Raw genomic sequence first — 21,050 nt, forward strand, 5'->3', positions numbered from 1 at the left:
CCAAGCACAAGCTGTTCTGACTCATCTTTTTTCCTTGTCTAGGATCGTGAAGATCCCTGACAACCCAGAAAGCCTCTCCTTCAGGCTGTCTGGGTCAGAACCACCACATGTCCACGCTGTGAGGAAAGGTGAGACTAGCTGGAGGAGACTAAGAGAAACCAGACTGACCTGTTTTTGAGATGTTGGGACAAAATGTCAGAGTGATGCAGATGTTGGTGGTGGAAACGAGACAAAATGTAAAAAAATATGAAGGACTAAGAAAACTTTAGAAAGACCTTATGGGATTTATTTCGAAAGCTCTGAAGGTGCGGCCTTTATTTCCAACAAACAGTCATCCACATATAGTCGGATATCTAGGAAAATGAATAGATTTTTATGTAGTTTGGCCTTTCATCCATATAAATACTGTGTTTTATACCACTAAAAACAATTATTTATAAAAACTCAGACCAAAGTGGAGATTTGAGTAAACTTTGTATTTTTGTTTGCAAGTGTAAATGGGAAGACAGAGATTCCTAAGCATTATAGTCTGAGACAAATAATGTGGCAATATTGACTTCATCATTTGTTTTATTAACTTTATATTCTAATATGCTCTTTAAAAATAGTTCAACTTGTTTATCTGTCCATACAAATGATTCTCCTGGCGCCATGTTTAATTCCCTAACAGGAGGTGGAGGTTGTTTCAAAGCAATCTGATTGCATTACGCTGCCCCTGTGGGTCTGGCATGTTTAAAACAAGACTTGGGCAGATTTGTGCAGATTCATGTGGATAAAATCTTTTCTGAAACCGATTCATTTTTTACGATATTACTTTTGTCAAACGACATGTTAGAGATATTTGTTTTTATAAAGAGCACAAGGCCTAAGACTTTGATCCGTATTCATGCATAAACTCAGGATTTATGCATGAATTTACTTTTCTTTTGTGATATCAATATGTTCATGTTGGCAAAATGATAAATAAATCAGAGAAACCATGGATGATAAGTGAGATAACTGTTGTGTCTAACCATCTGTTACCCTCTGTTTTTAATTTTATGGGCGTCTGTTGACCAGATGACTTTCTCTGCGTTTTAACTCTTCTGTCGTTGGTCTTTTATGTAATCCACCCTGCACACGCACGTGCTTCATGAAACCGCTTATCTATTGCTGGAAGCGAAGGCATCACTAGTATTTTTAGATCAGTGAGGAGAAATGATAGAGGTGTTGATTGGACTTCCAGGCTGTGAAACCTCACGTGATGTCACGGAACACTTTCATTTGCTGCTTTCTTCTAAGTGCCACATCACAGATTTAGAAAAGATATTTGGATTTATTCAAGCAATTTTGTTACATCTTGTCACATTATAACCAGACACTTCTGTGTAGTTCAGATAGATTTTTGTGATAGACCAAGATAAAACAAGGCGTTAATGTGAAGTGGAATATGCATTTTTTTTCCTTCACCCTTCTTTTAGGCCTAAAACATGTACTTTGAAAGGTCACCTAATAAAAATTGTTAGTTTGTCTGGAATTTAATCCCAGTATAACTTCAGCTGTTCTGCAAGCTTTGCAACCCTGCAGAAATCCACAGTTTATCTATTGGTGCAGCAAATATTAGTTGTTCACTCCACAAATCTGACCTTTAGAATGATTATAGTAAAAACATGGTGGTGGCATCATGCTGTGGAAGTGCCTTTTTTAATGGGGCAATAATTGCAAATGGATGCCACAATTTTCAAATATTTATTTGCAAACTTGTTAAAAATTGTTTTCCTTCTAGTTTACAAATACAGATGACTTTTTGTGTTTCACATAAAATGAAATATGTTGAGGTTTGTAGAAATAACTTTTCAAAATGTGAAAAAGTTAATTAGTTATGAATACTCTGGCAGAGATGGCATTAAAACACTTTATTTGTATGTCTGCTGTAACTCTGGCTTTGCCGCAGTGCATTTTACATTCTGCTTTTGCTTTGACCTCCTGCAGGTTGGGAGGCGGCCGCAGCAGGGCTTCAGCCTGGCCAGGTCATCCTGAAGGTCAACGGCAACAACATGAACCGCAGCTATCACCAGGAGGTCCTGGAGCACTTCAGCGCACAGCACACACACCAGGAGTCCCCCCAGGCAGTGAGGACACACACAACACCAGTCTGTTCTTCACATGCACATGCTTTTTGGATTGTTTTTATTTTTGTTTTGCAGAACTTGTACTTTCATTGAGAAGAACTAAATTCTGACCCACCCTTTACTATCCCTAGTTATGTCATAGTTTATTGTGGTAATAAGAGAAAAACTTTTCTGAGCCAACTGGATGTACATATTAAATATGAGGGGTCCCAGGACTGAACCTTAGGGTTCCCCACATGTGACTTCTGAAGTTACTTGTTGACACAAAGACGTTCAACCAGTTAAAACCATCAGGTACAGAAACATAGAGACCTGCCCAGCTCTGGAACTATAAAAGGAAACAGCTTTTCTTTTTCCATCAGAGTGAGGAATCTTCATGTGTTGCTCTTGTTTTGGACAGCAGTGTAAACACAGCGACACAAACATTTCTCTATACAATATTAGCCTAAGAGCAAAAGATCCGTTGTTTTTTTAAACTTCATCTGCTTAACTATCTCTTACATAAATTATCAGTGTAATTACAATTTTTTACTTGAAGATGCCGTCTTGCCTGGATTCAAAAGGCATTGTAGGAACTTGTCTATTCCATTGACTTTGCCAAGTGTTTGGTTTAGATTCCTGCACGCTGACTCACCATTAAACTCTTTCTTAAACTCCACACTGCGTGGCTGCTATCACACACTCAAGCTGCTCTTCCCTGCCTGTTTTGACATTCCAGTTGCAGCACTTTGTGTCTCCAGGCGGTATTTCACAAGGCTGCAGACAGCACTGAATGTCCTCCATATGCTGTAAAACGCTGCTTTGTTTAGGGTTTTTTCTTGTTTTTTCTGACTATTCCCTTCTGCTTCAGCATAGTATTGGCCAAACAGCCTGATCTGGTCTGTTTGGATCAGCCAACAGCAGGATAAATGATCAGATGTTATCAAATACTTTCTTTCATTCATTTCTGGCTCTTCTGTTGGAGTGAAAATGTCCCCGCAGGGCACAAAAACCAGATTCTCTCCCTCCAATGTTGTGTAGTAGGCATCACTCTATATGGATCAGTTGAAAAAATGTCTTCAGTATAATTTTTTTAATCCAATCTTTTAAATAAAGAAAAATCGGCATTATTCTTATTGCATCCCATTGCATCACCGTTGGTAATTTGCTCCAGTTTTCATGGAGTGGATTGATTTTAACTTCTGGACTCAGACAAATCCCATTCTCCCCAGACAGCTTTAATCTTTTAAAATCTATTTTTCATCCTAGTGTCAGTGGGTTTATCGCGCCTTTGAGGATGTCGAGGAGCTCCAGAGACCAAGCAGTGCTGGTGAGAAGGAGGAGAGTCCATTCAGGCCTTACCCAGTGGAGAACGGCTCCAACCATGAGCAGGGTACCACCACTAATGGAACAGGTGAAACATTTCCACCTTTATCACAGATTTTTCCTAAAGCATGCAGCTAGCTCAGTTTAATTATAAACACAGTCTGCAATCTTGATCATATATGCAAATCTGTTGTCTAGTGGTGGGACTTGATTAAAATTTTTAATGGAGTTAATTCTGGTGTCTGTAATTAAATAATTTCATTTTAATCAAATACTATTGATAAAATAAGCAACATTCTCAATTCAAAAACCCCTTTTGCTGCTTTATTATGGAAGAAAGAGACATAGGAGTTCAACAAAATATTTATTGTTTTTAATATGTTATTTAACATATTCAACCATCAGTTTGGTGCAAAGTGCTATTAGACCCATTCATACTTCAGCATTCTCCAGCTACATGTTTAGCATAGAGAGATGCTGCTTTAGCCTTGAATATCCTCGCTAATATGCTAACTCCTTTTAGCTCAACTTGAACACAGCAATGGAATTTTCCATCAGATCGTTTTTTCAAAGCATAAATGAATCCCCAGTGAGCCAAGAGAAGCAGCTTTGTCATCCATCACTGTTGTTTGTGGATGTGGCTTGTGTGTCAGATTTATGGACATACGAGAAACATGCAAATACAAAGGTTCCGCTCAGAAGTTTTGCTTTAACACATTAATTTCAAACAATCAATCACGTAGATTTTAATATGTTAAATTAATTGCTTTTTAATTTTTTAATGTGTTAAAGTTTTAGTTTTGCCCTCGTTAAAAGGCGTTTTATTATTTTAATGTATGACTGTTTATTTGAACTCAGTTTTGGATCTTAATGCCTATCCAAAGCACACTGTGTTACTCTGTAAGGAACTCAAAGTTGTGTTTGTCTAGAATTAGGGGATTCCTGTATTACAATAATTTTTAATCTTAGATATTCAAGTATAATTGTATTTTTTTATGTTAGATAATTTTTAAATAAATAGGATGTCTCTGAATGTGCAAAGTTAACCGGTATAACATCAATCCTCAGACCACAGGCTCTTCAGACTTTCCTTGTCCGCTGATCTGCCCCTGGTCAGCCTGACGGTGGATAATGTCCACTTGGAGCACGGAGTGGTTTACGAATACGTGAGCACCGCTGGAATCAAGAGCCACGTCCTGGAGAAGGTGGTGGAGCCCAAAGGCTGCTTCGGCCTGACTGCTAAGGTAGCTAACAGAAGATTATTTCAGGCTTATGTTTTTCTCCACCTATCAGTATACAGTTTATGTTCTCTGCACTTTATTTAAATAAATTTAGGAACCATTAATTTTTCTTCAACTTTACAATTAGGCACTACTTTGTGTTGGTGACTCACATAAAATCCAGTTCATATGGATCGAGGGTTCTGGTCCTAACAGAATGTGAAACGATGTAGATACTTTTTCCATCGTTTTGTCTGTCATGTTTGCTGTTTTACTAAGTGATGTAACTGAAACCAAAAGAGTTTGATATTTGTGCTGCCATTTTATTGGTTTTATTGGTTCTATTTTCTAGTGAAAAATCAGATTGGAACTGACAGCATCAAATATTCTAAACTTTCGTTTGTTACCCTTCCGTGTCTTGTGGATGTTATCTCCACAGATCCTCGAGGCGTTTTCTGGTGATGACAGCCTCTTTGTACGCAATTGCAGCCAGCTCATCTCCCAGAGCGACCGAGTCGTTACTATGCCACAGTACGAGTTCAGACAAATCTGTGACACCAAGTTGGAGAGCGTCAAACGTCGTATCAGCAGCTATCAGGAGGTACTGAGTCACGCTTTTGTTAGGTTGGGAAGATGTATTTAAAACCTGAAACGTCCCTGAACCTTTCAAAAAGATAAATAAAATCCACTATGAGTTATTTTTGCTTCTTCCAAATGATCTGCTGCACTTCAAATACACACAGGCTGTCCAACAACACATGTATCTAATCTTTTAAGACCAGAGACAACACTCCTACAGTCGCATAAATGTTGCCTTTTGATCAATTAACGCTTTACCCATTTACCAGATTGATTCACCTCCAGCTTCTCTTTTCATGTTTTCTCTCACTGTTTGCTACAGTTTGCTAAGGAGCTGAGGAACAAGGTGTGGCCATCCTTCAGGCAGGCTGGCATTCGCCCTCACCCGCTGGGCTGCATGGACTTTGTTCCCACAAACTGCCATGTCAACCTGATGCAGGTGTCATATCCCAAAAGCGCCACGTCTGCAGGCAGGACTTTCAGCATCCGCTTTGGTCGCAAAAACTCCCTTTATGGCATGGACCCAGACCAAGGTACTGCTAACACACACACATGCAGACTTAAAAAGTCTGAAATATACTCACATTCATGTATATAAAAAAGCCCTTGCAATATCTTAAATTTATTAAAAAACTGTAAGCTGACCTTAAATACGTTAATCTCAGGTCTTAGATTTTGATGTGACACGACTATTTAATCTTGTATTTTCTATGTATCTTTTTCTTTTCTTATGGGACTTTTCTGTCGGAGTCTGTTTTCTATTGGAGTCACATGCAGACATCTGCGTTACATTCTGACGTGAGGCAGTTGGGGCTACTGGTAGCTATCTGCTAATATAGCAGGTAGTTGCTAGCTACATAGCTGTATCTCTAACTAGTTAGCAAAGAGATATAGCTCATTAATCTAACAAGACTTTAACCTTAGTACAACCACACTAGCTTTTCAAAACAAAAGCTAGCTACCTTTGTTTGCATCTACCTTGGTAAGGGCAAATCTATCATCATTTGGCTGCCTGGCATTCATCTTTGTCTTCGTACGTTAATTAATGTCTTTAACTAAAGCATGAATGTGACTAGATCAGTAGTTAATTTCATATTTCTTCCTGAATAGTTTTTATACTTAGCTTTTTTCTATCTATTTGATTTCCTTTTGTAGATTTCTGTCCCGAATTTCATTCTTACTGGTATTAAAAAGTCTTCAATTTGAGTTGGTGAAACCTGCAGAAACCCTGACATAGATTAAATAAAAAGAAGATTTTTAACCCTAGTACACCGGTGTCAATGATCTGTGACGATGGAGTTCAACTCCAGGGTTGGGGTTACCTATTACCATCTGTTTCTCTTTAATTCCTGGGTTATGGAGAAGCGAACACCAACTACAGCTTCTCACTGTAACATAGTATGACCACAAGAAGGATTCTCATTGCAAATTGGATGAGTGGTTTGCTATTAGATCTCCATTAGCCTCCTACTATTCCCAGAGTATGAACATTACGAAAGAATGAATGATGTCAGCAAAGAAAGTTTAGGATGTTTGAAGTTCTCTCATTGCTGGAAGGGTAAAAATGAGAGGACAGACAAAACCTGGTACCTAACCATAAAAAATAACAAGGATCTTAGAAATCCTGCATGTCTGGAAGCAAAGCATCTGTCTTTCAGCTAGCTACACTGATCAGCTTTGTCACGACAGAACTTGGTATTAATTAGGAGTTTTTAAGTTGAACTGCTGAGCTATGTCTGTTCTCAGCAAAGATGAAAATGCAACACAGCTGTCTAGACAGCAGACTGTGCAGCAGCACTGGCTTTTTAGAGGATGGCTTGTCTTCATTTCTCTTTCAATCCCCAGCTGCGAAGCAGATATCTGTCCAGCAGTCACCATCGTCAGATGATCTGCTTTCTGAAGCAGAACGATGGTCCTTAGTTTTGCAGTGTTTTTAAAAAAAATATTTCCACATCTTTTCACATTAAAACCTCAAACTTTAATGTATTTTGTTGGAGTTTGAATCCCAGTGATGCCCTGAAATAAACCCCAGAGTAGTCAATTGTGTTCAGAGCTCAGCCAATAAGTAAATAATCCAACTGTGTCTAATTTCCTCTCAGCATAAATGCAGCTGTTCTCTGTTTGTTAGAGAACATTAAGAAACTTTACACAGGTTTAAGTTATAAAACAATATCCGTTGACCTTTGACACTCATCAACCCATCATCCACTAGTGGAAATGGTTTGCTATGAATGCAAACCTAACCAAACATGGACATTAAGCCTGTCGCAATATATCAATTAATAAATCAATGGCATGATAAATTAAAACATGCTCAATAATTTTCATTTGCATGATTATTTGTTTTTCTCTTTTCTCTCTTTCTACCAGAAACTGGTTGATTAAAGTCTTCAATTTTATGTTTTTGTCTCAACTAGGCTGGTTTTTTAGGACAATTTGTCCACAGAGACTTCATATTTCATTTTATTTGTTGCTTTGTTTATTTATTTTGGATATTTAAAATGTCTTAAAGTTACCTTGCTAAATGTTCATTAGAAATTAAAGTTTATTGATTTCTGAAGGAGTGTTTTTGCATTATTATACCATTACCATTATATTATTGAACAATGGTCTCAAAACAACAATATATTCCTTTATCACTAAGCATGTTAGAAAGACTAACATTTGACTAAATCTAAATCTAATTAATTAAATCAACTAAATCTAATTAAGAATCTATGGCAAGACTTCAAAATTAATAATTTATTATGGAGATGACCTGAGCTTTCACTATTTTTCCAAGAACAATGGGTGAATATTTCAGTCACTTATTGTGTGAAGACATATACCAAAATATTTAATGCTATAATTAAAACTAAATATTGATGGAGTATAAATAAAAATATTTTACAGATTTTGGTTATAGAAAATATGATACATTTCCTTTGCAGATATGCACTGCTTTGTTTTGGTCATTGAGGTTTGTGTTTATAATGCAACAACATCCAAAAAAAAGTTCAAGGACAAATCTGTTGTTTTTTGAAAAAAAAAAAAAAAAAAAAAGTAAATTAATATATTTGCAGGAGGAAAACACCCATTTCTTCAACATTTTAAACAAACTAACCCCACACGATAAAAGACAGATTGTTTTTTGTTCAAACCCTCTTAAGGTTTGTTACACGAATCAACTCCGTCTGCAGTTCTGACATTTTTCAGCTTGCTGCTTAGTTTGACATTTAGCACAAGTAAACAGTTTTGCATCCTGCTATTTTTCCTCCATAACAGTTGTGCTTTGTAAGTTGTTTTCCATTAAGAGGAAATGGAGCCCAGACAGCGGTGTCACTTTGTACGTTTCCAACATCTGGCTTCCATATAACAGACAGAGATGGAAACTGCTCTTCATTTCAGCAGCCGCTTCATGCACAGGGGTGTCCGTGTGTGACCGTCTTTTCACCTGTCCTTCAGCTCAGCTCAACCCCATGTCACACACCCAGCACTGTGTGACCAGCATGGGCTCTCCTTCCTGGAGCTGCTCCGGCCTGGAGGGCAGCGAGGCCGACGGCAGCGCGGAGGAGACCCCGGACGGAGGCGAGGGCATCCAGGGAGAAGGCGGGCTGAGCTTCCTGCTCAAACAGGAAGACACAGAGACGCAGGACGCCTACATCCACCTGTACAGCCGCTTGGACTTTGCAGTGAGGGAGATGAAGCAATATGTTGCTCAAATAGACGTGTAAGTATAAGACCTGAAATAGTTCTGAAAAAATCTCTTCAGCATTGTTTTGGTCAGATGCTTTCATCCAGCAGCATTCCTAGGACTCTGGAAAAGTATAAGGAAAGCAAATAAAAGAGGAAAAATGTTGCAATTTTCCAGACTTTATCATCTCTCCCATTGTCTGAAAATTGTTTGTGCTTCGTTTTGTTCTTGCTCTTTTCCTTGTGTCCTTCCTCAACTCCTTCCTGTCTTCCTTGTGTACTTTGTTGCGTCCTTCTTTCAGTTCTTGCCTTCTTGTGTTTATCCTTTCTGCCTTTCTTCCTTTCCTTGTTTTTTCCTTTCTTGGTTGTTTTCTTTCTTCTTCTCTGTGTTGTGTTTATCTATGTTTCCTGATCTCTGTCTTTCCTTCCTCCTCCTGTGTTTGTTTCCTTCTTGTGTCATCCTACCTCAAGGTGCCCTTCAGGCCTTGCACCCTCATGTCCTACATTTTTTCCTTTCCTTTCAGTTCCTTTCTTTTTCTTTTCTACCCTGTCCTTTCCTTTTTCCTGTTTTCTAGCTTTCTGGAAATAAAGATGGAATTGATCAATAAATTCTCATATAATATTTGGATAAATGTCCATTAGCCAGTTGTTGGGAAATCACTCACATTTTCTAGCCACCAACAAACTTCTGGGAGAATTTCTGCTGGAAAATTGAAGACTATTCTTTGTAGATTTAAATAATTTCATTTATATGGTTTAAGACTGTTCTACAAGCTTAACCTTCCCAAACCAGTTTTGGGATCTTTATCTTGGAGGAACAGCAGATTCCAGTTTCCACCGTTTGACCAAAAGTGCCTTACTGAGATGAAAGGAAATTGGTTCAGATGTTTAGAAATGACTAAAACAGCTGAAATCCCACAAAGGCCCCAGCTTGTCATTAAGTGGAAGCTGCTGCATCTCAGTTTAGAGAAGTTTAACACCAGGAACCAAGCACTGCTCTTAAACCACACCTTTAGGGGTAGCTGCCATATTCTGTCTAGTTTATATACTTTGGATCAACATTATTAGATTCTTTTTCTTCTTTTGCTCTTTTCCTTTTTTTGTTATTTTGTTTGTATTTTCTTTTCATTCATGTAGAGCACTTTCTATTGCCTTGTTGCTGAAAATGTGCTGTATAAATAAATGTACCTTATCCAAAGGTCTGACCAAAGATTTAGCTGTTTGGCTTTAGTGGTTAGACGTGTGTTTAAAAGAGGCTCAAAGTTAGAACACAATTTACAAAGTGAGTGGCACAATGAGGATGGAGGAAGTCTTCCATGTTTAGCTGATGAAATGTAGGCAATTTCTCTACAAATGGGTGTCCCAACATCAAAATAATCATAAACATAATAAATAGATAAAGCAGGGTAACGTCAGACTCAACCTCAACACATTCTGTCAGCTGAAATGTTGAGCCAAATTAAGTTTATTTATATTCACAATAAATTTTAAACTTTACACTAATTTCATGTTTTTTGGAAATCATTAAAGTTGTTTATTGTACGATCATTCCACTCTGAAAAAGGAACATACTTAAAATTCCAAAACGAATTACTTTTATGCACACAATAAGTGTATGTACGCTTCTGTCTGGAACGTAAAGAAAAGAAATCGAGTGTAAAATAATTTTTGTTGTATTTCGTCATAAAATCTTCTATCATCTTGAAGATTGATAGAATATTTCCATTCCTCTGTTCTAGTTGTGAGCTGTGCATCATCATCATTATCATCTGTTGGGTCAGAGTTTACCGTCTGTCTGCAAAGAAACTAACCCATTCTGTTATCCCAGGCCACGCCCTCTCAGGGCCGTTTGGCGGCCGGCCCATGTTTCTGTCTGCCCTTTGCCTTGTTGCCTTTGCCCTCGGTTTACAGAAGGGACATTCTTCAGCCCTAAAACATTTCTGGAGCAGACCCAGAACAGGAACAGGGAGTGAGTCCAGGATAACATCCAGAGAAAGAGACGCACATTGTGTATTTATGCCGAGGAAGGGGTGTGAAAGCGTGAATGAATGGCGTGTGTCTGTTTCACTTTGGAGTGTTTATTTAAACATAAATATCAGCACATTGCTCTGGTTTGATACTAAGAATACCTTAGGCTAAATGGTAATCATGTTACAAAAAACAAAACGTTTCTCATTGTTCTTGGTTCCGCAGCCTCCTGTCGTCGATCACTGAACCCACCCAGCTGGAGGGAGAGGGCGGGGAGCCCCCTGCTGACGAGTCGGGTCAGCCCTTGGCCCCCTGCGAAGACGGCTGTGAGCAGGACAAAGCAGAGCCAGGTGGCATTAAAAAGGTTTGCTTCAAGGTGAACGAGGAGGACCAGGAGGACTCTGGGCACGACACCATGAGCTACAGGGACTCCTACAGGTGAGCTTCCTCTGTTCCCACCTAAAACTCACCAATGCTTTCAACTAGGTCACCATAAATCCTAGAAATGATAGCCTGTTGATGAAAAATTGAGTTTATATTGTTGACACCTCTTTTTTTGTGGAGCTACTACATCCATAAAACATAAACAACATTCAGACTCCCTTTTTTCTGAGTTTTAATGCTTCTCATTTCTCCCTCTTGCAGGCTACAATTAGTCCCAGATGTTGGCATTCTGACTGGGAGCTAAAAATGACTTCAAAATGATTTGGTCAGGGCTGCTTATGTCATTTTGCTTGTTGTGAGTTAATTCAGCGTTCTGTGTGCGTGCGTAGTGTTCTGGGCCGGGCTCCACCAAGCCCCACCTTCCACACCACCCACTAAGATGCAGTTATTGGTTGTTGGTGTGGTGGCCGCTGTGTAATACAGCCAAACTGTTTAGGGTGCGGCCCCCTCGCCAGCTCTGTCATTAGAGCCAGGCCCGCCACGTGAAACGCAGCCACCTCATCGTAATAAAATGCAAAGGAAAACGTAGCTGCTCTGGGGAGCGCGACATGCACGAACTCACATACACACACACATGCACACAGAAGGTGTGTAAGGACAGAAAGGTAGCAGTAAATTAAGGCTCAGTAAAAGGGAATTAATTAAATGAAATGCACATAAATGTGCTGCTGTGTTCAGAAGAGGCGATTAGTGGCAGACCACAAAATACTCAAATGCAAACTAGAGACTCTCAGGTTTGATGCTGCTGTCCCTTTCCAAAATCACTGCTTCCAGTAGCAGGACTTTGTGGCAGACATTTAATTATACACACTTTTTACAAAGAGATGGGCAAAGAAAGTGACATGTAGATTAGGCCTGTCGTAATAAGCAATAACTCAATTGATCACAGAATAAAATGATTTTCTTTTTTCTCTCTTTCTACCAAAAACTGGATGATGAAAGTTTTCAGTCTGCTGCTTTTGTCTCAACTAGACATTTTTTGAAGCACAATTTTGTTTACACAGACTTCATAATTAATAGTTTTTTTATTTATTTTAGGTATTTAAAACATCTTCCAGATTCAGTGTTAAATGTTTATTATATACTAAAGTTTATTTATATTTGATAATGTGATCTTGCATTATTATCCCACCATTATATTACTTGAAAGTGGTCATAAAGGAACAATATTATCGTTTATCGCACTTACGTCTGGGGCAATTTATTGTCCAGAAAAATTTTATTGTGACAGGCCAAATTTATGTGACGTTTTCTGCAGAATCTTAAAAAAATAAAAGATGTAACTTAGAGCTACTAGTGACAGTCTTTTTTGATGGCCTTTCTGTAGAGAAGTCTGTCTGGATGTGCAGTCATAGCTAAGAGTAGTGTGATGGTGATGCGCTTCGGTGACACAGAAGAGTTGAGAAATCCCGATTCATGCGAGCAGGAGAAAGTATTTTTATTCTAAACTCTGCATCCAGTTGTGACAGACTACAGTTCAGAGTGTCTGAGGTGATTAATTCTCCTTAAATACTTTAAATGCCAGCAGGATGTAATTCAGTTAGAATTTACTGCATATCCTTCTTCAGGTTGTTGAAATGCATTTATTGATGATGCGTCAGCCTTGGAAATGTAATTGACTGCAGTGAGTTTGTGGCATTTTATGAGCATTTTGTTTTGGAAGAAAACAACGCATGATGCAACAAATCCAGTCTGTAAGATAAACAGAGGAGTAATGTCAAAATGAAGCTGTTTCTCACTTTGTGTTGTATTCTCCTAACAGTTTTGGATCTGCAGATAAATTAATCTGTGTATAGTCTATCTGAGCTGTGAGCAGTTCTATTTGTTTTGGGTTTACGTTCCAGGCAAACCTGCTACTAGAAACTGTAATTATCTCAGCGGCGCTCACACATTTGGCTGCAGCTTTCTGAGGCTAAATTAGGAAAATTGCTTTGTGTGTGTTTCAGACAGTCACACACAGGAAGTGTATGTGTGCGTGCCACCCCAATACACTCCAAGTGCACATCCACATATCCAGATGGGGGACTCAACCAACTTATATTAACTCTCCCCTGAGTTTTATTGCCTCTGCGGTTCCACTAGGCAACCAGCACAAATACACACTCTCAGACACACATAAATTCACACTGGAAACCTCAGACTAACAAGGCAGGTGAATTCCAGACCCAGCTCCCCCATTTTCTTTTTTCATCCAACCCAGCCTGATGCCAGAGGAAGACAAAGCCACAGTTGTCATTTTTGGACCTCATAATTGCTGGTCGGCTTTTTGTCCTTTGTAACACAGGCTGTGAATCACTCAGAGCTCCTCTAAAGGGATTTCAGGAGCATTCGCTTAACTCTGTGCATAATTTGAGCCGCATAAATTCTCCACAGACTCCCAGACATCATGTTGAATCATGTAATGTACGACCATAAATGCCTTATTTTACAGAACTGTCTTGGGAAGGTAAGAATTGTGTGAGCAGAGCACAGGGTGTCCACACATTATTAAAAAGTCTTGAGTTCATGCATCTAAACTCAAGGCCTTAAGCTGTCTTAAATTCATTTAAAACAAATAAAAGTTGGTCTTTGATATGCTAATCAAAGGACTGTTCAGTCTTATAGTTTTTTTTCTTGTAGAACGTTCTGTGACTCCAGGTGGTCTGAAACTAGCTGCTAATATACCTTAGGTAGCTACTTAGCTTTTTTTGCATCTATCATGGTGCGAACGTATCACCAGCTGGTTGTTTTTACCACTAGCCCACTTCTGTTGCCAACCAGTGCGAGCTATCAAGATCCCCTAGTCATTCCCTGTATTTACAGGATTTTTTCAGTCTTAAATTTCATTCAACCTGGCATTAAAAAGCTCTTAAAAAGTCTTAAATTTGACTTGCTGAAACCTGTATGAGGTAGCTTTAAAGAAACAAGTTTATGTAAACTGTAAAAGCAGGAATGTATTCTTAGTAAAACTTTTATGGGTGCTTCTATGTGTGAATCAAATTTTTTTTTAGCATTTAATTATGCCTCTGTAAATCAAAAACAGTCACATACAATCAGAGGGATGCATAATTATGAAACGCTGCCGTATAAATCCTCTGTAATTTAAGAGCGCTACTTTATAACACACACTTTCTCGGTCATCTTGTGCTTTTTTGCATATTTGAAGTGAATGCAACAGCAACCGGGACTCAGTTCTGTCCTACACCAGTGTGCGAAGCAACAGTTCTTACCTGGGGAGTGATGAGATGGGATCAGGTAACGGACAAGGATCGAATCAGTCACAAATATTCTGCTGTGTTTGGATTTCTGGTTACGTAATTTTTATCATGATGTTAATTGGATGACAGAACAAAACACACGACTTTCACATTCTGGAGAAAGTCAATATTTTATGGAAATTCCTCAGATTTGTTTCTTGTTTCCTGTTTATACAAACTTCAGATGCTAAGGGTGAATAATCAGATTCATCAGAAACTTTTTATTTGTTTCCTTGATTCTGCGTTCTAAATGTGTGCTTTCATTGAAGAATGCAACATAAAAAATGCTTAGCCTTTGTTTCTTCTTTCCCGTTCTGAACCTTTTCTTTAACATTTTGTTGGGTCCAAAAGGAGACGAACTGCCCTGTGACATGAGGATTCCCTCTGACAAGCAGGACAAGCTACATGGCTGCCTGGAGCACCTGTTTAACCAGGTGAGTTCCAGTCTGTGCATTATATTTCATAGATTTACGTTGACATTCAAAACAGTATCCAATCAACATGTGACAATCTAAAAATAATTCAATTTTTAATAGTTTTACATCTTTTCAGTTGGACTTTTGGAATCAAACCAACTCATTTACTTACTTATTTCTTCTACTATTCATGATAATAATAATATTTCGAGTGGCATTGAGATTGAGCAGCTGCTCTTCATTGGAATGTTTAAATGGTGTTAACATTTAAGTCTATTATGCAGAATTAGAAGAACAAGAAACAGAACATTATCTCGGACTTCTTCGCGAGCAGCGGAGAAAAATCCGAAAAGTTGCACAATGTCGGGTCTGACTTTTTTTTTTCAAAACACCGGCTGATACTGATGATCTCTGAATAGCTGCACATATAGGAGTCAAATTATTACACTGACCACAATGGTGCTTTTGAAACATCACAAACCAAACTTATTATGAACGGATCCCGTTTGGTTACAGTTGAATTCAGCGCTGCCACCTGCTCCTCCGCCCCGATGCACAGCAAGAAGCTCCGCTAACTCGGCAGCGGCTCTCTGACTGGATGAATCAACATGCAGACGGCGGCAGAGATCGCCTCTATCAGATCCTCAGAGTGAAGCTTTTATAAGAGCATAAAGCTTCCAGGTTAGAAGCTTCAATACGCAGGGTGGCGCTGATCAGTTGGATGAATGAAATAGCCCGGATTATGCCGCATTGTCTCACATTACTCCGGTAGTCTTTTTTTTTTAAAGGAGGAGGAGAAGGAGGGAAGACATGCGGCAAATATCGTCGGGTCTGGGAGTGGAACCCGCGACGGCCGCGTCGAGAACTCAAGGCCTCCAAACATGGGTCGCGCTATCCCCTACGCCACTAGGGCACACCCACTCCTGTAGTCTTTTTTAAAGAATATTTTCGGCACTAGTTGCCTTTATTTGACAGCAATCCTGTCATGAACTGCGGTGTAGAGGTGGTGAGGCAGACACTGTAGACCCAGGATGCGATAGGTAAATGATTTTAATAATGAATGTCCAGAATAACACAGTCCAACATGGTCCAAACAATGGGCAGCACGGCCGAGCGGAAGCCTGGGCTCGACGCCAGTAGCAACCGTTACACAAATGGACGAGACGAAGGACTGGGTAAACAGATGACAGACTAGAAGTCAAATGAGACGAGGACCCGACCAAGACACAGACACACAGGTGACACTAAATACACAGGAGGTAATCAGGGAACGAGAAACACCTGGGAACTAATCAAAGGGAGACAGGACAACACGGAGACACAGATACACAGGAAACTCAAAATAAACACACAGCAAAAAACACAGATCACGACAGTACCCCCCCCCTCAAGGGCGGCTCCAAGATGCCCAAAAACAAGAAAAAACCAAACAAGGGTGGGCGGAGGGGAGCCGGACGGGGGGCCAGAGTCCAAAACAAAAAACAACCCATCAGGGTGGGCGGAAACACAGGGAAAAGGGGCTAAGAGTCCAAAACAAAAAAAACAAAAAACAACCCACCAGGGTGGACGGAAGCACAGGAGGCGGAACCCACGGGGAAGGTCCGGCGGACGACTGTGATGCTGGAGGCAGGAGCCACGGAGGTGATCCGGCAGCCGTCCGCGGCGCAGGAGGTGGCGACGAAGAGTCTCGGGGGCCGCCTGAAAGCGGCAACAAAGAGTCTCTGCAGCCCCACGGAGGCGGCGACGAGGAGTCTCTGGGACCGTCCGGAGGCGGCGACGAGGAGTCCCGGGGGCCGCACGGAGGCGGCAATGATGAGACTCAGGAGGAGCACTAAGAGGCGGGGTCTCGGGAGGAGCACTAAGAGGCTTTGTCTCGGGAGGAGCACTAAGAGGCGGTGTCTCGGGAGGAGCACTGGGAAGCTCTGGAGGAACACTGGGAAGCTCTGGAGGAACACTGGGAAGCTCTGGAGGAACACTGGGAAGCTCTGAGGGAACACTGGGAAGCTCGGAAGAAGCACTGGAAAACTCTGAAACACTGGGAAACAACGAGGGAACAAAAGACCCACTAACTGGGGCCGAGAACCCACTAACTTTGGCCGAGAACCCACTAACTGGGGCCGAGAACCCACTAACTTTGGCCGAGAACCCACTAACTGGGGCGGGAAAGACCACTAACCGCGCCGCCTGTCGGCCCGGAGCCAGGTGAGCCGCCTGGAATCCCATCACCATGGGAACAACGGCTGGAGCAGTCTCAGCAGCGGGAGCAGCGACGAGAGGCGGAAAATCCGGAGCAGCGACGAGAGGCGGAAGATCCACTGCTGCAGCGAGAGGCAGAATATCCGCTGCTGCGGTGAGAGGCTGAAGATCCACTTCTGCGGGCTCTGGAGGTGCTGGACCTGGAGTTGACGGAGCTGGGGTGGTGGAGCGGATGGAGGGAATGTTCGGCTTGGGAGGCAGAGGGTCGCCAGCCATGACGGCTAGAGCTGCCTCACGCTCCCACTCTGCCTCCCTCTGCAATTCCACCAACCCCGGGTGCGGAAAGCGTGGTACCCAGAAGTCCAGCAACAGTCCCATGCGGATGGTGAAACCGAGCCTTCTGCCGGCAGCGTAGGGTTTGGCCATCGCCTCCTTATACTCCCTAATGGTTTCCATGAGTTCTTGTAACTCCTCTGGGTCCATGATGTAAAATAGCGTGCCTCACCGTATGTTCTGGTCGGGTCCTTCTGTCATGAACTGTGGTGTAGAGGTGGTGAGGCAGACGCTGTAGACCCAGGATGCGATAGGTAAATGATTTTAATAATGAATGTCCAGAATAACACAGTCCAACGTGGTCCAAACAACGGGCAGCAAGGCCGAGCGGAAGCCAGGGCTCGACGCCGGTAGCAACCGTTACACAAACGGATGAGACGAAGGACTGGGTAAACAGACGACAGACTGGAAGTCAAATGAGATGAGGACCCGACCAAGACACAGACACACAGGTGACACTAAATACACAGGAGGTAATCAGGGAATGAGAAACACCTGGGAACTAATCAAAGGGAGACAGGACAACACGGAGACACAGATACACAGGAAAGAACACACAGAAAAACACAGATCACGACAAATCCGACAGGAGGGGGACAGGGAGAGAGCAGCGAGGGAGAGAGGCATGGGCCCAGCAAACCAAGGACGGGAGTCGGTCTCCAGACTACTGTGGTCTACAGTCTCTATGCAGGGCGCCACGCTAACCACTGCACCACGCAGCGTCTTTATTCCAGTAGCCCTTGCTGAAATTTTTGGTTTCTCTTTGGTAAATTATTTACATTTTTATACAATTTGAGCTGTCTGACTAACTCATCAAGTTTACTTTCTTTCACTTTCTTGGGAAAATCTGTTTTGTCACATGATCGTGACTTGTCGACTGGCCCCATAAAAGTCATTGCAGAGTAAAGAATCAACTAGTGTACTGGTTGAGTAGTTGATGCAACCCCTGATCCGTTGAACTTTTTGCAGGTTGAATCGATCAACTGTCTCCTCAAAGGATCTGTGATGACGAAGGCCTGTGAGGAGATCAAACACTTTTACTCAGACCACAGTCAGCCAGGTAGGTATCCACCCTGTGACAGAGGAAATCACATGCTGCTTCTTCCTTTAATGCATTTTTTCCTTTGAACAGAGTTCCGCCAGACTGAAGACTGGACCGCCCGCAGTCGTTATGTCATCCACAAGAACATCCAGGAGGATCCCTGGAATCTGCCCCACTCCATCAAGAACCTGGTGGAGAGCCTGCAGAGATTCGTGGATGGTGAGCAGAAGACGAGCTGCTCTCATGTTCCCTCAGACTGTCAGCTGCTTCATCTCACTTTCATTCTGCTCCCACAGATGGGAAAAACCAGCTTCTCCTGGCTCTGCTCAAATGCACAGGTTAGAGCAAAAACATGTTCAGGACCACACTTCTATAGATCAGGAAAATTAGAGCGCACACACCATGTGGCATTAAAGGTTACAGTCCAGCTTCACCTTATTGTTGCTTCCATGTCAAGACACGTCTCTGCAGCTGCGGCGGGATGTGATCTTCTGCCAGGCAGCGGCCGGCGCCCTCTGCACGCTGGCAGAGCAGCTGCTGACGGCGTTACGCTCGCGCTTCAACAATGCTGGAGAGTACCAGGAGGACAGTAAGGAGACCAGCCGCAAGTGGCTGGAGCAGATATCCGTCATCGGCATTCTGCTGCACTTCCAGTCTACACTGGCTCCATACCTAGTGAGTTCAAATGTTCATATTTTTGTGCCAGAAACCACCAACTCTGGGCCAGATGTTAGAAAGGTCTTATTCTTCTAAATATGGCCCTGCACAAACCCAATGATTTTTTCTAGATTAACAGAAAGTGATGCATTATTGAAAAGAGAAATTAAAATGATACAAATCCTCAAATTATTTATCAAATCTGCCTATGTGAATACTTTCAAAAGGCCTTCAGTTTTCTTTTTGACTCAGATGTTCTGGATGGGTCGGGTTTTGACTAGTCCTATTGGACTTAAGAGCTTTCATTCTGTTTGTCCTGTGGCAGAAAGCGGAGCGCACCATGCTGGAGGACACCAAGGCGGCTCTGCTGGACTTGGACAAAGTCAGTGTGTTCTTTAGGCCTCTGGAAGACGAGTGTCTGGTCGCAAGTAAGAGACTTGATTGATAGAAACTGGCTTTTTGAAGCAAAATTTACCTGGAACAAGCAGCTGTCCAGTTTGACCAGATTTATGTTAGAGATGGGCATTTATTGTGGAAAAATTCTTATCATAATCAATGTTTTTTTCCATAATCTTTATTGTTATCACAGTGGTACTTGAGAATATCGTGATAAAACTCGAAGTCCACGTCGCCCATCCTTACTTTAGGTAAAGATGTGCTTTTAGATTGGATCAGAGGTATTGATCTCCAGATTTCACTGAATAAAGAATCCAAACTGATTCATCCTGACAGGATGCTCCGAGACACAATGCAATATTTACACTTTCTTACATATTTATTCAAAAATGTCATTTTAAATACTCATAAACACCTCCAGCATCCAAAGACTTTAAGTGCCTTGTTTAATAAATATTCATTTTGCAGCATTATGAGGTTAAGTAGTAGTTTGTGTGTTGGTAAATAGCTTAAGGTGAAAGCATTTATTTCACTGCACAGTTCTGCTTCCTGGTTGTTTAACTAACTATTGTTCTGATCTTTACGAACCGCCTGAGTAAAGCTGGGAATCTGGGCTGAGTTTTGCCTTTTAATAAATCCAGCCTCGGCGTTTACTGAAGGCGCCCAGCTTGCCGGAAACCAACAGCAGGTTGGTTCAAAAGACGAGTGATGCAAGCCGACTCGGCTTGCATCACTCGTCTTTTGAACGGCCTAGGCGTGGTCAGCGGAGATTGCAGTGGAAAAGGAAAAGCACTTCAGGCGCTTCCCATTTTAGCCGGCAAAGTTGCAGATTAAGCATAAATTTGCTCTCTATACTCTGAGCTGCAGGGAGAAACTAAAACTGTTCTGGCATCAAACCCTAGACATCACAGGCATGGATAACTGCATTATAGGTGCAGTCTCCTGCATCATGATCCTCCATGCTGCTTTAATATAAAAACGTGTTTCTGAAGAAGTTTCTTGACTGCTGCACTGCAGGTAGATGGTTTTCTGTGCTGTATTGATTTTTTTCTTAATAGCTCAAACAGAAAACTGGGAGCCATTGCTACTGACATGTCAGCCACAGTAACATGAGGTACTGTGTTCAGTCTGCAGCAGCGATTCCAATGACTTTAACCTGCTGGGTTTCTGGTTCTGACTCGGTAAAGGTCACCTTTTAATTGTCACAGAGGTCACAGAGTCACTCATGTTAACATTTTAGAGGATCAGCACAAGTCTCCAGATTTTAGTAGCTTCATTTCTATCACAATGTCGATGTTCTGCTAATGTTGAAGAAACACAGTTTCACAATAAAACACAATTAAAATCATGTGACTAAGGCCAGCAGTAACATCCGGTTGTTGATCATGTGACTCATGTGAATCGAAAGTCTTTCCATCGCAGTTTTGTGAAATAAATCAATTTCAAAAAGGCCAAAAGAAACATACACACCTCCT

The 21,050-nt window shown here is 41.3% G+C and overlaps 1 protein-coding gene across 4 annotated transcripts in view; it reads left to right on the forward strand.

Annotated features, from left to right (window-relative positions):
- prex1 (phosphatidylinositol-3,4,5-trisphosphate-dependent Rac exchange factor 1) overlaps positions 1 to 21,050 on the forward strand; it is a 100,467-nt gene that overhangs the window by 70,472 nt on the left and 8,945 nt on the right. For all 4 annotated transcript variants that reach the window (XM_032568388.1, XM_032568357.1, XM_032568366.1 and 1 more), the window contains exons 19-33: positions 43 to 128; positions 1,972 to 2,111; positions 3,360 to 3,504; positions 4,485 to 4,660; positions 5,076 to 5,237; positions 5,538 to 5,748; positions 8,660 to 8,924; positions 11,081 to 11,293; positions 14,445 to 14,533; positions 14,887 to 14,969; positions 18,450 to 18,540; positions 18,613 to 18,741; positions 18,819 to 18,860; positions 18,980 to 19,197; positions 19,505 to 19,607. In XM_032568388.1, the coding sequence (XP_032424279.1) occupies positions 43 to 128; positions 1,972 to 2,111; positions 3,360 to 3,504; positions 4,485 to 4,660; positions 5,076 to 5,237; positions 5,538 to 5,748; positions 8,660 to 8,924; positions 11,081 to 11,293; positions 14,445 to 14,533; positions 14,887 to 14,969; positions 18,450 to 18,540; positions 18,613 to 18,741; positions 18,819 to 18,860; positions 18,980 to 19,197; positions 19,505 to 19,607 (2,153 nt within the window). The remainder of the gene's footprint in view (positions 1 to 42; positions 129 to 1,971; positions 2,112 to 3,359; positions 3,505 to 4,484; positions 4,661 to 5,075; positions 5,238 to 5,537; positions 5,749 to 8,659; positions 8,925 to 11,080; positions 11,294 to 14,444; positions 14,534 to 14,886; positions 14,970 to 18,449; positions 18,541 to 18,612; positions 18,742 to 18,818; positions 18,861 to 18,979; positions 19,198 to 19,504; positions 19,608 to 21,050) is intronic.

This window comes from Xiphophorus hellerii, chromosome 1 (genome assembly GCF_003331165.1).
Source record: "Xiphophorus hellerii strain 12219 chromosome 1, Xiphophorus_hellerii-4.1, whole genome shotgun sequence".
In the NCBI taxonomy this organism is placed as follows: Eukaryota; Metazoa; Chordata; class Actinopteri; order Cyprinodontiformes; family Poeciliidae; genus Xiphophorus; species Xiphophorus hellerii.